The sequence below is a fragment of the Cynocephalus volans genome, chromosome 1 (assembly GCF_027409185.1).
Source record: "Cynocephalus volans isolate mCynVol1 chromosome 1, mCynVol1.pri, whole genome shotgun sequence".
Classification (NCBI taxonomy): Eukaryota; Metazoa; Chordata; class Mammalia; order Dermoptera; family Cynocephalidae; genus Cynocephalus; species Cynocephalus volans.
This window is the reverse complement of record NC_084460.1, coordinates 128774769-128791772: the sequence shown is the minus strand read 5'-3', so window position 1 is coordinate 128791772 and position 17004 is coordinate 128774769. Positions and strand designations below refer to the sequence as shown.

Below are 17004 nucleotides of genomic sequence, written 5' to 3'. Positions count from 1 at the left end.
AGGACTAGAGGGAAGTTTATTGCAATAAATGATTACATCAGAAAAATAGAAAGATTTCAAGTAAACAAACTAACTGTACACCTCAAAGAACTAGAAAAACAGGAACAATCCAATTCTCAAGTTAGAAGATGGAAAGAAATAATCAAGATCATAACAGAACTAAATTATGTAGAGACCCAAAAACTGATACAAAAGATCAATGAAAGAAAAAGTTGGTATTTTGAGAAGATAAACAAAGTAGACAAACAATTATCTAGGTTGCCAAAAGAAGAGAGAAGACCTAAATTACAAAATCAGAATGAAAGAAGGAGACATTACAACTGATACCACAGAAATACAAAAAATCATTAGAGACTATTACAAACAACTATATGTCCACAAACTTGAAAACCTGGAGGAAAAGGATAAATTTCTGGAAACATACCAATTTTCAAGACTGAACCAAGAAGAAATAGGAAACCTGAACAGACCCATAACAAGCAACAAGATTGAAGCAGTAATCAACAGTCTCCCAACAACAACAACAAAATGCCCAGGACTGATGGCTTTACTGCTAAATTTTATCAAACTTTTAAAGAGGAATTAATACCAGTTCTCTTCAAACTGTTCCAAAAATTGAAACAGAGGCCACTCTCCCAAACTCATTGTATGAGGCCAGTATCACCTTGATACCAAAACCAGACAAAGACACAACAAAAAAAGAAAACTACAGGCCAATATCTCTGATGAACATAGATGCAAAAATCCTCAACAAAATATTTGCAATCACAATGCAGCAACAGATCTAAAAAATTATACACCATGATCAAGTGGGATTCCTCCCACAAATGCAAGGATGGTTCAACATATGCAAGTCAACAAACATGATACACCACATCAACAAAATCAAAGACAAAAACCATATGATTATCCCAATAGCTGCACAAAAAGAATTTGACAAAATTCAACACCCTTCATGATAAAGACTCTCAGCAAATTAGATATAGAGGGAAAGTTTCTCAACACGATAAAAGCCATTTATGACAAGCCCACTACAAATATCATCCTGAATGGGGGAAAACTGAAGGCTTTGCCTTTAAGAACAGGAACAAGAGAAGGATGACCACTGTCACCACTCCTATTTAACATAATACCAGAAGTACAAGCCATAGCAATCAAAGGAAAGAAATAGAGGGCATCCAGATCAGAAAAGATGAAATCAAACTGTCTCTGTTTGAGATGACATGATCCATATACAGAAAAACCTAAAGACTCTACCAAAAACTCTTAGAGCTGATTAATAGTTTCAGTAATGTTGCTAGACATAAAATCAATGCCCTCAAATCAGTTGCATTTATATTCTCCAATAACAAACTAACAGAAAGAGAAATCAAGAAAGTAAGCCTATTTACAATAGTCATCAAAAAAATAAAATACCTATCTAGGAATCTATTTAACCAAGGAAGTGAAAGGTCTCTACTATGAGAACTACAAATCACTATTGAAAGAAATTAAAGAAGACAAAAAGATGGAAAGACATTCCATGCTCTTGGATTGGGAGAATCAAAATTATGAAAATGTCTGTACTACCTAAAGCAATCTACAGATTCAATGCAATCCTCATCAAAATACCAATGACATTCTTCACAGAAGCAGAAAAAACAATCCTAATATTCATATGAAACAACAATAGATCTCAAATAGCCAAAGAAATCCTGAGGAAAAAAAAATAAATCTGGGGCATAACACTACCTGACTTGAAATTATACTACAAAGCTACAGTAACCAAAACAATGTGGTATTGGCATAAAAATAGACACTCAAGACAATGGAACAGAAAAGAGAACCAAGAAATCAACCCACAGACTTACAGCCAACTGATCTTTAACAAAGACACCAATAGCATACCTTGGGGAAAAGACTACCTCTTCAGTAAATGTTACTGGGAAAATTGTATATACATATGCAGAAGAATGAAACTAGATCCATACATCCTGCCATATACCAAAACCAACTCAAAATGGTGTTAAGACTTAAGTATAAGACCTAAAACTATAAAACTATTAATGGGAAGTATAGGCAAAACTCTTCAAGAAGTAGGATTGGGCAAAGACTTTATGAATAAGAGCCCAAAGGCACAAGCAAAAAGAGAAAAAATAAATAAACGGGATTATATCAAACCAAAAAGCAAAGCAAAGGAAACAATCAACAGAGTGAAAAGACAACTTACACAATGGCAGAAAATATTTGTAAACTATACATCTGACAAGGGCTTAATACACATAATATATATAACATACAAGGCACTCAAACAATTATACAACAACAAAACACAAAAACCCAATTAAAAATGGGAAAAGGAGATAAATAGACCTTTTTTGAATGAAGAAATACGAATGGTCAACAGGTACTTAAAAAGATGCTCAGTATCACTAATCATCAAGGAAATGTAAAGTAAAACCACATTGAGATATTATCTCACCGTAATAAGGCTGGCCGTAATCAAAAAGAGAATAACAAATGCTGTCAAGGATGTGGAGAGAAAGGAACTCTCCTACACTGTTAATGAGAATGTAAATTAGTACAACCACTATGGAAAACAGTGTGGAGGTTTCTCAAACCACTACAAATAGACCTACCATACAATCCAGCAATCCCACTTCTAGGTATATACCTAAAGGAATGGAAATCATCATGTCAAAGGGATACATGCACTCTCATGTTCATCACAGCTCTATTTACAATAGCCCAGATATGGAACTAACCTAAATGTTCATTGAGGAATGACTGGATAAGGAAAATGTGGTATATATACACTATGGAATACTACTCTGCCATAAGAAAGAACAAAATTCTACCATTTGCAGAAACATGGGTGAGTTTGGAGAAAATTACATTAAGTGAAATAAGCCAGGAACAATGGGAGAAATACCGCATGTGCTCACTCATAAGTGGGAGCTAAGAGAGAAATAAGTAAGGAAAGAAAGACCACAGTGTTGTATTGTACTTGCAGAGGGAGAGAGCATAACCAGGGTTGGGGGTCGGTGGGGAAGGTGGAGTGAGGTCAAGGAGAGGTTGGGTGGGAGCCACGGGGAATAACTGCAATTTGTGGTAACAGGCATGTGGATAGTATTGATCTAATCATCACATCTTGGGCACAGGTTGTAATGGTCAGCTTTGCACCCCATGAATATGTATAATCAATTAAAATAAATCATTCTCAAATGTTTTTATACTTTTGCAGCTTTGTGAATAGCTATTTTGAAGTATATTTATGTGTTTATAATAACTAAATATAAAAACTATTGATTTTATATATTTCTTCAGATAAACTGAACAACTTGTCAAACTGTTATTAGTGCTAATATTTTTCTCATTAACTTATAAGGGTTTTTCTAGTTAGTAGTCATATTAGCTTGAAATGCTGATAAGTTTATTTCCTCCTTTCCCATAATTAAACCTTTTCATTTTATTTTCTTGTCCCATTTAATTGACTAGAACTTACAGTTTAATGTTAAATAGTAACAATGATTGCTGGTATCTTTGCCTTACTCTTAACTTTAATTGTTGTTAAGGTTACCCATCTTCTCATCTTAAGAAAAATGTCCTGTATACTTAGCTCACTAAATTTATGAGTATTTTTAAAAATCAAGAATAGAAGATGAATTATATCATATGTATTTTGTTAGTTATTGGGATTATCTCATAATTTTTCTCTGTTGACTTTTAATGTAATATATTTTATTTATATATTTCTTCATAATGGTTTGTGCTTGAAAAACTCCTGATTATGCTATACTTAATATTCAATTTAATTTTGAATTTTATTCACTAGTTTTTAATCCCAATACTTGCCTTAAGTATTATTGTGTGTGTTTCACTTTTATTTTGAAATATTTTCAAATTTATAGAAAAATTGCAAGAACAATACAAACAACTGCCAAACACCCTTGACCCAAAGACTCCATTCAAACATTATCAATTGCCCCATCACATCTTTTCTAGCAAAAAAGGTCCAGTGTAGGATCACATATTACAACCAGCTGTCATATCTCTCAAGTCTTCTTCAATCATGGGCAGTTCCTCTGCCTCTCCAGAGTTTTATAACCTTGATATTTGTGAAGATTAGAAGCCAGTCTTTCTATAGAATGTCTTTCAAATTGGGTGTGCCCAATGTCTTCTTATGATTAGGTTCAGGTTTGGGAAGGAATATCACAGAAGTGATTCTGTGTTCTGCTCAATGCCTCTTACCTTTGGCACATGATACCTACTTGTCCCTTTATGGGTAATGTTATCTTTGATCACTTGATTAATATGGGGTCAGCTAGGTTTCTCTACTTTTATTTTTTCATTCTTTTTTCTTTTTTTTTTTTTTACTTAAATATTTTCTGGCTACCTTGACATTATGTAAAAATTTTATTCCTTACTTCCAAATCCATTGATATTTCTTGCCTGAATTGATTATTCCCGTGATGGTTGCCAAATGATAGTTTTCAAATTTCATTATTCCTTCTACATTTATTAGTCAGCATTCTATTATAAGAAAGAGCTTTATATTCTATTTAATAACTATTGTTTAATCTATATTGGTATTATAATATATTGCAATAATTTATTTTAATACCCAAATTATCCCAGATTTGACTAGTGGAAGTCCCTTTCAAGCTGGCTTCTGTGTACTTTTGGCATGCCTCATTATTCTTTGAGTACTTCTTTACTTTCTGCACAAAGATGCTCTACCCCAGCCCTGGAACCAGCTATTTCTCCAAGTAACCTTTGTTCCTTTTACTGGATAGTGATATGTTATTTTATTTTTATTACTTTTATTTTTGATAGGTAAGGGGATCACAACCCTCGGCACGGTGTGGTCTGCACCACGCTCAGCCAGTGAGTGCACCGTCCATCCCTATATAGGATCCAAACCCGCGGCCTCGGCGCTCCCAGCACTGCACTCTCCCGAGTGAGCCATGGGGCCGGCCCTGGACAGTGATATTTTAAAACCAACATCTGGAAGGTAGGAACCAAGTATATTCATTGCTACTGGGTTGTCAGTGCTGCAGAGCCTCTCTGTGGACAGGGCTAGGAAATATACACACACGTTTCTCTCTCTCTCTCTCTCTCTTCCTCCTTCCCTCCCTCCAACTTTTATTTATTGAATAAAGACTAATAACTCCAATTTAAATCTAACATAAAAGGATTCATTTTAGGTGCCCCACCTCTCCATATTTAGTATTGCCTCTTTTCAACAATAAGACAAACTGTTTATTATTATGTCCAAAATATTTATTTACTTGTTCAATTCTCTCGAATGCAGCCAAGGTCCTAACCCTTCTGGACTGCGTTCCTGCTCAAATGCCCTCTTGAGTGGGCCTGGGGTGGTCCAATGAGGGTATGCCAGTCAGAAATCCTTCTTGCATAGGCCTTGACACAGGTTTGGCTGCTTTCCCACTCTGCTCCATCCTACCTAATAGTTTTTTGACTAAAAAGAAAGGATAGGGCCTTATTGTGTTTTGTATACTCAATTTGTCATTCAGGCAGACCTAGGACTGGAAAAATTCTAGAAAAATTCTAGAGACAACCTATATCATCCAGGAGATTGTTGTCTAAAAATAAATGTTACCTATTTGTAGCAAACTGAAAACGATGAAGGTTGCTATATATCGGGGGGTGTGTGTGTGTGTGTGTGTGTGTGTGTGTATGCCATCCTTCTTGGCTTTTTAAATATGTAAATTCAAAAAGCTGCCTTTCATATTTTTGCGTACAATTTTTTAATGTAATATATAGAAAACATAAATACTACATATTATGATTTATAGTGGGTTATGGTACTACTTGAAAATATTTGAAAGGATAGATATCCTTATTTTAATGGTTAAGGTAAAATCTATGTGAAAAAACTAGTGGATATGTGAGTAGCCACACATGATATTACGTAAATGTAAGTAAAATTAACATTGTGCAAACTGGATGTAGTTACAATGTCTAGCAGATGCAGATCTAACATGGAATAAATCCCTACCTCCAAATCTTCCCAATGACCCTCAAGATTCTAACTATAAGGTATTAAAATCCTCATAGGTGCCATTATTCAAGATTTGAATATAGCTGAACATTCATGAATCTGTCTTCAAGTAGCTGTCTTCCTCGTATGAAATCTGGGTTTTTATACTGAGCCAACTCTGGTGCCACTGTTGATACTAAGATATCTTTGTCTTGCTTCCCTTATTTTTCTCTCATCTTCAAGAAAACAAATGCAATTTAGATTAGAATGTACGTAAATGTAAATGGTTTATTTAATTTAATTAAAACGGGGAATGCAGATATATACAAAGATCTTGGAGATACTAATTAATTATGGGGAGATATGATTGATTTAGATAAACCTGGTAGTCCTTCCATCAGGGGTAGTATCAAGTTAAAACTGCATGAAGTAATATTCCCATACAGTTTAGCTCAAAAGTTTCACTTCTTCCCTTTACACTATCTATTTGGGTGCTGATGTGGATGGATAGTGATGTCTCTCAAATCTGAACCTGACCTATTAATGGCTAATCAAGAGGCTATTGTCTGAAACATTAAGCTGAAGAGTAGGAAAATTAGTAGACTTAAGCATTTAAAACCAAAATGAGAATTCCAGTAAATCAAGATTCTTGATAATCAACAAAATTAACCCTAAAAGCAAATCTAACTAATGAGGATTTCAAATTCTTATTTTATTAGAATGCCTCAAAAATGAAAAGAGATACAAGCTAAATACAATTACAGTACACTGGGCAAAACTTACGTATGGAATTCATAGGCAATGTTCAATTGTTGAAAAAATAATAAGTACAACATGATGTTTATTAAGGAAAAAAGAAAAGAAGGATGGGAGGGAAGAGACAAAGAAGGAATTAACAAAAGAAGGAAAGAAGAGAGGGAGATTGAGAGAGAAACAAAGAATACCTTCTTGGAATTCTGGGCAATAGATTCTGGTTAGCATTAGAAATGTTAACAGGATTGTAACATGGGCTTCTAAAAATTTAAATCCTATAAACAATAAGTTCTATACTAATTAATAAAAAAATTAAGTTTGTGTTATCTAATATTGAAGTTTTCAATTTTTAATTTAAAAGGGTTTCTATAGATTTCACAATTGTAAGTCAGTATGGATACTTTAGGATTAATTAGGTACAGAAAATGTGGCCTTTTAAGTGTGGGGATTTGAAAAGAAAAGATCAAACATGTTGGGCTTAGGAGTCCCACTCTCATATATATTTTTTTCACTACTTTATTCTTTTAATTAAGTTAATTATGCAATAAATTTCCTGACAAGTAATAGTTTCCCACCGGCCATGTGTGTGATTTGAGTCACAGTGGTGAGAAAAATTTCTGGGATTCTGTTTAGTAGTATGGTAAAATTTAAGTGTTTACTTAGAATGCATTTCAAAACTTTAAAAAGACTTTGTTTTTGAGCACCTGGTTAGTATGGGAATTGGAACCCTTGATCTTGGTGTTATAACACCACCCTCTAACAAACTGAGCTAACTGGCCAGCCACCAGAATAGAATATTTTAGAAACAACATTAACTAAATTAGAATAACATGAAAAGAGAGCAAAAGATTCAACATGGAAATTACCATTCTAGTATAGTCATCAATTTAAGAATTATGCAATATGTAAATTGAAAATATGATAAAAGTTGTATAGTATGGTAAATGGGGTTTTTAAAAATAAGATTCACATTTTCAAATAATATTGTCATGTCAAGATTTCCTTTGTACTCATATACACATGGAGGTTGTTAATGGTCCAGTTAAAACAAATGCCCTGGTTTTTGGAGCTGCTATTCCCAGGGATCAAGCACATAAAATTAATGTTTACAATGAATGCACAGGTTTATTTTATTTTTAACTTTCATTATTACAAGGCTCTAGTACCTGCTCTGCAGAGTTGTAGATATAATTTGATTCAGTGTCCTACAGGAAAATGAGCAGGCAGGCATTAGTAAATCCCTTTCACTGATTGCTTTGATCTGTACAATAGTAGTTCTCGATTTTTTTGTGTGTGCATCTGAATCACCTGCAGAACATAACATATTGCAAGTTTGGCCCTATCCCCAGGGATTCTGATTTGATTATTTTGATGTGGTCCTCAGTAATCTGCATTTCGACAAATATCGTAAACCGAAATGTTTACTTTGCTGCAGGTAATACAAAGATAACATCCAGAGAAACATTGCTTTAACATATGAGACATGCATGTGCCTCCATATGCAGCATAATCAGAAAGACCAGGAAATCATAAGAAAGTAAACTTTGAAGAAGAAATAGGCATTATTAATAGAAAATATTCTTGTGCATTTTATTGAAGTTAAGGGTGATATTTTCTAAATCTTTGATCTTAGACTCTGAAAAACAGCTGGCAACAGGAACCAAAAAAATCTGTCTTTAGATATGGGTCCCTCCGTGTTTTAATTTTCGAACACATGTTTATATTTGGTAGTCTTGACTTCCTCAGTTGCAATATTTAATATCAAGTAATCACAAGTGATCCCAAAGGTCACTATTGATTTGTGTATTTGCTGATACAAAACTTTCGATGTGTACCTCATGAGAATAATGTGTGGAGTTATCAATTAGCTGAAAATTCAGTTTAGTGAACATATGCAGCATATTTATTTCAACAAAGGATATTTTATGTGTAATGACCATCATGAAATGATAAAAACTTACTTCCTCTGTGAAAAATAATCACCAAAATAAGAGAGAAAATATTGGAGAGGTTGAAAAGTCACTAACATAGTGGGAATATATATAAAATGAAAAATAGGCTTCCAGAGGAAATGGGATGTGGGAGAAAAGTGAGGGGTTAAAAATACTTACAAATTTATAAAGTTGAGATTTTGGAAGTCTAGAGCAGTATGCCTTTTTTTCTTTCTTTCTTTTTTTTTTTTTTCCAGCTTTGATACCTGAAAATGAACAGTTTGGGGAGAGAAGATTTTCTTTCCACAGGACTCAGCTAAGTAAGCAGCTCAGAGGGCCTAAGATGGGCCATGAACGTTAAGGTATTTGTAAGTCTATCTGTTCTTTGTCTCATGTCCAGCAATATTAATTTTAGGAGTATTTGGGGGTATAACACTAACTGAAATTGAATGAAATTAAGCAGGATTACTGCCCCATATGTTCACAAAGTACACAACTCTTTTAGAATGGAGGTTCTCATATTGTGAACCCTACACTAGCATCAGCGCCACCTGGGAACTTATTATAAATGCAGATTCTTAGGTTCTACCCAGATCTACTGAATCAGAAATTCTGGGGAGGTCCAATTAATCTAAAATATCTCAAACTTTCTATGTGTTCCTGATGCAAACTGCATTTTATACTTAAATATCCTAATAAATTTAGGTAAGAACTTGAAAGTGATGCTGGTCGGAGAAGCCCTCTAGAATTCTAAAGAAGTAAAATGAAAGACTGAATGCTAAGGAAAAGAACAGCTGAAAAAAATGGGCTAAAGGGACCCAAAATAAAAACTGAAAGAGCCCGCTGCAAAGGTAACAGGCAATGAGTGCAAGCAGCTGTTACACTATGGGCAGCATGCCAGGACACGAGTGAGCCTTCTGGAAATACTGGAGCAGCAGCAGCATCGTGGTACTTACCATCAATCATCATCATCATCATCATCTATTGGGGAGAACACATGATCTCCACACACAGGCTAAGAGTTTACATAGATTATTTAATTTAATCTCTACAACAAATTTAGGAACATTTCACATTTTAATTTTATCTCTATTTTACATATGACAAAACTGAGCCTTAGAGAAGTTAAGTGGTTTACCCCAAAGTTAATTTAGATAGCAAAAAAGGAAAGTGAGATTTGAATCAGGCAATGTGACTGCAGGGCCTACCTTAATAGCTATTCTTTAGTGATATCTCATAGCACCTTTGAGCTAAGAGTGGCCTCCCTAAATTGGGTAAGAAAAAAAATACAGTATTTATTTAATGAGTAATTAAGTTGGATTTTCAGAAAAGATGGAGGGTGATCAAGCAGGATAAGAACAATTCAAAGGCCCTTAAATTCTGAAGAAAGGTGCTGTGGAGTTGGGGAAGAGAGGTGTCAACCATACCTAGAAACAGAATCTTTGATGTGGTGACAACCATGTAGAGTTGAGGCACGCATCAGGAATCAGTGGGAACTGTAAATAGATGGAACCCCTGACAACCAGGATGCTGGATGTCCCAAGGGGAAGTGGTCCAGCCATCGAGTTCTAGAGAGCAAATGCCAACATGTATACCATTGTACAAAAATCGCCCTTGGTACTCAGGCTGCAGGAGGAGACAATCCTTTCTTCATCCTTCCTATAAGTACAGGCTTTGTTGTTCGTTTTCTCTTCCAAAGCAATGTGGTTAAGAAGAAAATATAGTAATATCTTGAATCAGACAAATATGGGTTTAAAACCATAATAAGAGGACAGGGAGCCTTGGGCAGGTTCCTTATTGTCTCTGAACTTTAAGCTTTTGCATATGCATAGTAAAGTGATTAACACCTACATAATAGTAATATTATTAGAGTTAAATGAGACAATGAATGAACAGTACTTGAAACTTGGTAGGTTCTTTTCCATCCCCTAATATTAAGTTTCACTTCACTTGCGCTGTTATGGCATGAAGGTGTACATGGTATAATCTAACCTAGTTTTAGCTTAATCCTTTTGGGATGATCACGTTTGTAGCCTAAAAGTACGCAGATGAATAAGAAAAAGAAAGGGAGAAAATGTAGTATTTGGTACTAAGAGCTCAGGCTTAAATATAAATTTTTAAACTAGTCCTTAAAGTCATATCAAAAGCATTCCATTCCAGCAAAAGCCTTTCAGATTTAAATATATGTATGTATTATATATATATATAATATATATATATATATTATATATATACTTATTTTTAATTGACGTATTGATTGCACCTATTTATGAAATAGAGAGTTATATTTCCATACATGTATACGTGTGTGATGATCAAATCAGGGTAATTAGCATATTCATCATTGTAAAAATTTATCATTTCTTTGTGATAAGAACATTTGAGCTCCTCTCTTCTAACATTAGAGAACATACAATAAATTATTGTTAATTATAGATGACTAGCACTTCTGTACTATTATTTTTCCTATCTAGCTGTAGTTTTTGTATCCATTTACCAACCTCTCCCTATCCCCCCTCTGCAATCCCCATTCTAGCCTCTACTGACCACAATTCTACTCTCTACCTCTAAAAGTTCAACTTTTTTTTTTCAGCTCTCACATATGAGTGACAGCATGCAGTATTTATCTTTCTGTGCCTGACTTATTTCACTGAACGTGAGTCTTCCAGGCTTATTAATATCACTGCAAATAGGATTTCATTCAGATTTGATTCCAGGTCTGCTTGGCACCCAACTACTCCCTGAACTCTCTGGTGTGACCTTGAGAAAGTAACCTAAATTTAGTGAATTTCTGTTTCCCCATCAAGAAACCAAGAAATGTAAAACTCAGATTTGTCCAATTTTATTCAGTATGGGACTAAAAATAACTTCTGCCTGTGCTCTCTAGGAGCTTTCTAGTGACGTTAAAGGCTGTAAAGGTACTAGAATTGTGTACAACTCATAATATAATTAAGTTTAATTTTTTTCAAGCATAATACATTATAAAGAAATATATGAATAAAATATATTACATCAAAAATCAAAAGAAAAATATATCACCAGATAATCTCAATAATTGGTCATTAGATGAAATCTATTCTAAGGGGCCTTAAGTAAACTAGTTATTTCCCCTCCCTCTGCCATTTGTTTTGAGGTGTGTGTGTGTGTGTGTGTGTGTGTGTGTGTGTGTGTGTGTGTGTATGAATGCATGTGTGCTTGTAAGTGCTTTGACGGAGCTGATAAATCAACCCATTGGTATATTTACATAGCTATAGTTAAGTTTATACATTTAAATGGATTCCCTGAGATCAAAACCCTGGTACCTCTTGTTATGGAAGGAAAGCATCCTATGCTTTGAGTGTTATTGGAACTTTTAAAGTCAGTAGACATGTCTTTTACAAGCAATAAAATGAAGCTGTCAGCCATTGCAAATGGACCAAGATAGAGGTCACATGACTAAAACATTCCTGCACCAGACAGTCTCTGATGTATTTTATTTGAGTTTCAATCTATTAATCAGAGGAGCTGGGAGAGCAATAATTTAAACGCTGCAATAATCAATTCCATAACACATTAATAGTAGCTACAGTGAAACTTTGCCACACCACTGACTGCATTGGAATCTTGACAGGAGCCCTAGGGCCATGCCTAATTTGCATTAAATTTACATAAAATTGTAAATCAAGACTATATGAGCACAGCCCTAATAGTTGTTAGTGCTTAGATCTTTCCTTATAGATGGAATGAAAGTGCTGGTGGTTTGACTTCACTTGCAATAAAACTGCAGCTGATCAGCTTTGTTCTCATTCTGCAATTATAGAAAAAGGGACCCATGAGAGCTATAGTTTGGGGGCATGTGTATGCCATTTAGGGTTTTCATCCCGTAAAACCATGACTCAGATGTGCCCGTGGAAACTCCAATGTAGAAGCAAATTGTCCCCAATGACTTTGCAGATCCTTGTCACTGGATTTGCTCACAAGTAACTTGTCATTAAGTGAAGATGCAAAGCACACATAAAGCTAGACAACTGAGAGGATATTAAGGCTTCTGGGAATTTGAATTTTTCCAAAAGACTTTTGCTATGATAAAAACAGATAATTAGTGATAATCTTCAGGGCAAGCACAGATAAAACCAAACTTTCTTAAATTCAGCAAACATCTGGTACCTGGTAGGATGATAAAGTGGACACTAGCTGGTTCTAAGCATTTGGTGTGTTCTTGTGTTCCTATTTAACTTTGTTCCAACAGCTGTGGCTTTTGCCATGTGTTTTCACACTCAGGGTTAGGAGAAAACATTCTCATCAAAAGTATTGGCTCATGGTGGCAAGGGTTCTCTTCCCTCCTACTACCCACCCATCCCACCCTTTTCTTACCTTGCACAATCAAGTAAACTTGGGAGGTCTTGGGCTCATGCTGTGTCTGAACTGAACAAGTGTAGGAACCTTCATCATAGACATCCACCTTCTGGATTCGGAGGCTGTATTCCAGAGAATGACGTTTCTCCAGCTCAACCCGGGGGTCCAGAGACCACTTGTCATGTCCAGCGAAAATGATGCCAGAACGGTTCAACCAGGCCACCTTTGAGTTCTTGTCTTCTACAACGCACCTGCCAGAACAGAGTAACAATGTTAGCACTTTTCCCACAACTGGATCTGCCGTCATTCTCCATGTGACTGGACTCCACAAGACCAATCTAGAAAAATAATTACATGCAGGATGAATCATTGCCATGCCATTTCTTGGAGTCCTAAGTACTTTCATTATTTACTTTAAGATCTAATTACCATCTGATGGAGTTTGGATGTATTGCCTTCCCAGAACTCATGTGGAAATTTGATCCCCCATGTGGCAGTGTTGGAAACTGATTGAGTCATAGGGGTGGATCACCCATTAATGGATTAATGCTCTCTCTGAGGGGGTGGGAATAGTGTGTGAGTTCTCACTCTATTAGTTCCCTCCAGGGCTCATTGTTTAAAAGACTCTGGCATCTCCCCTCTCTCTCTCTCTTGCTTCCCCTCACCATGTGATCTGCTTGTACCCACCGGCTGCCTGCCGCTTTCTGCCATGAGTAGAAGCAGCCTGAAGCCTGCACCAGATGCAGCTGTCCCAGAATCATAAGCCAAATAAACCTCTGTTCTTTATAAATTACCCAGTCTCAGATATTCTGTTATAGCAGCACAAAAATGGACTAATACACCATCCAATGGCTGGCGGGCATTATATTAGATTCACTCCAGCGATAAACAATCTGAGTATGAGTAATGCAGGAAGGTAAAGTTAAATGAGTACTGACTTTCCACTAGATAGCTTCCTCTTGTTTAGAAAAACACCATTCACACAGAACTCCATCCATGTAAGTAATTTTGAGAATTATGAATTAATATACTGTATTAATATACAATTAATATTGCGGCACTTTTACTTAGTCTTGAACTGTATTTATTCTTTCATTAGCATTTCTTATAAGTATTGTGTGATGGTAGTTATGCACCACTGCTGTAGGAGTTAGACTAGATTTCAGAGTTAACTTCTATCCCTTACGAGTTTGTAATGCCCACTCCCAGGAGTCAGAAGTACATGAACAGGTAAGTGGATAGGTGCTGTGTCAAGGAAATCAAAGCTAACATCATCTGGCATGAGTCTAATTTCAGCTACTGAGGTCAGCAGGTTATCTGGTAGCAAGATAGTTTGCCACCAGCATTTCTGGTCACATTAAACTAATGTAATCTTTCATGGGAGGTGAAAAAACCAACTTCATGTTTTATATTCCAAGGAAATAAAGAAAAAATGTTTACTTAAATGACTATTGTTTTAGAAATTTAAAAGGGTCTCTTTCTGAAACTTGAAAGAAAGGGTCAAAGAACATGGATTTGTGAAGAAAGGGTAAATTCTTCATGGTGAGTGCAATTTTCTCTTTCAATCCCAGCAAAAATCTGGCAATGGAAAAATTAAGCCAAAAAAACCCAAAACAAAACAACAAACAAACAAACAAACAAACAAACCCTTTCTGTACCCCTTTAGACAGGGAAATTTTCACAGCTGCAGAGCCAGGTCCTCAGCATTCTGGGGCATGAGGGGATGGACAGAAAGAGCCAGGAGCACAAAAACAGAACAATTAAAACACCACATTCCCATGTTTTCTAAACTGAGTCAAATCCAGGCTTTTCCTCAGGTCAGAACAGCCAGGCATGGAGATGCTGCATAGACCCATGCATAGACAGGAAAGTGACGCACGATCCACAGGCTGACCTCATACGCATACCGAGCAAAACTCCTCTCTCTCATAAAAAAGAGAAATGCTGAGTCCTTTTATATACCTCATCTATGGTGCAAAGACCTCCTTATCCTGTTATTTTTAGATGAATTGTATATTTTATTTAGAGTGAGAATCTGACTTAATAAGTTGGGTGCGAAAAATACACAGGTCTTACTTTTCTTCTTTACTTAATTTTTTTTAATATAAAGATAGTTAGCTTTAGGTATCATTTAGGATCTCCATTTCCCAGAATGTGTTTCTCTGCCATGCAAATACTATTGAAGTATTTGCATGGGAATAATTAAATGTGTGTCATAATGTAGTTCCTCTATCAGGAGCACAATGCTAACTTCATGGATGTTTGCTGCTTCTTTCCAGACTTGATTGTAATTTTCCTGTACTACTCTTTCGTACCATCGTCTCTCTGTCCTTGGTGTTCGTAGCACCTCTCAATTTAGAATCATTTATGAGTTAATTAATTTGCCGTTTGCTGTCTTATTCTAGACCATTAATGAAACTGTTGAATGTTGATTTATTATGTTTTTTTCCTACTGAGAAAGATGGAAATTTACCTGTGTAAATGTATTTCACATACTCTAGCTTGTTTCCCTTTGCACTTTTCTTATCTGCACAGCTTAACACAGCAATGACCAGATTTGCTATATCACAGAGTAATACTCTAAGTGCCTTTTAGCTCGGAATGTGGCCCTAATGAGTCCATTTTGGAAAAAAAATACTATAAAATATATTTTACATAAATACAGACTGTAAATTAAATAAAGACAGATTTTGCCTTATTCATTTGGATACTCCAAAAACTATTCTGGGATAAAATAGGCACTTGGTCAATGCTTAGCATGTGAACTAACAGGGCCACAAATGAAGACACTGGACATTGGCTACCTATATCCCATGCCCCCATCCCAAGCCCTATAGGATCCACAAATAAATTGGCTATATTTCCTTATCAGCACAAGGTAGAGTTTCCAAGTTGGGTCTTCAAGATCCTTTGAAACTTTAGCAGTTTTTATACATGAAAAAATTAAAATCACACAGATCATTATTCCAAATTATTTTCTGAGAAATGTTCAGATCTATCTTACCTAAAGAAGTAATTGGCTACTTCAGCAAAACAGCTAGACCCATAAAAATGCATATACCAAAACAATACTTTATGTGAAAATTTTGTTATGACAATCTACATAACATCTTATTTTTACTTTGGGTTTCATTCTTATTTATTCTTTAAATTTATCTTTTACTGACAAACAAGGAAAGGTATATCGGAATACACACAAGCTTTTGATTGACTCAGATGGTTAGTTAAATCCCAAGCATCAGAATGCAATACAGTGTTTTTAAAAAGGAAAGTACTTCTCCAGATCTTTAAGGATGCTTTTTATATAGTCATTAATTCCAAAGTAATGTATTAACTCTATAAACTCTAAAATAATCCTTCTACAATGTGACTAAAACTTTCCTAGTAAAAAATAAGCAAAGGAATAATGCAAATTTAGAACTAATTTATTTTAAATTTTAAAATCTTGATTTAAGGTAGAAAATATTTTTAGCCATAGAAAAGTACACATATAAAAAAGATGGTAAAAGCCAAAATAATGGTCTCAATTTGTAGAACTGTTTGTTTATTAAGTGAAAATAACCAGTCACACAAGGTAGTCACAGACCACCTGACTATATGGAAATGAAAAGCATCGACATAAATGCAGACCCAGGTTGCATCATTTACTGACTCAACAGTAAGCATCATGGGCTTGCATCTGGGAAGGATGTTGGTATAACCGTGAGTTAGTCAGACCTGTGGAGTGAATGGGAATTCTCAGCCCATGCCCTCATAATTTGACAAGAATGAGTTATTGTCTACCTAGAATGCTGCTTCTGTACTGGACAATTTAGTTCAAAATTGTATACCTGATGACTTTATCTCAAAAATCAGCCTCGGCTAAAGAAGGAAAAATGTGAAGAGATGTATTTTAAAAACCCATTAGTGTTATGTATTGTTTGATTTAACAGAATTTTGCCTTGAGGAGTTCATAATGTCACTCTAAAGAATGTGAACATTAGTGCCAGGAGGAAAGGGTCAGAG

General features: G+C 35.3%; 1 protein-coding gene across 2 annotated transcripts in view; it reads right to left on the bottom strand.

Moving 5' to 3' along the window:
- The window catches only part of LSAMP (limbic system associated membrane protein), a 629633-nt gene that overhangs the window by 247768 nt on the left and 364861 nt on the right, over positions 1 to 17004 (bottom strand). For both annotated transcript variants that reach the window (XM_063075134.1, XM_063075142.1), the window contains exon 2: positions 13018 to 13250. In XM_063075134.1, coding sequence (XP_062931204.1) covers positions 13018 to 13250 — 233 coding nt within the window. The remainder of the gene's footprint in view (positions 1 to 13017; positions 13251 to 17004) is intronic.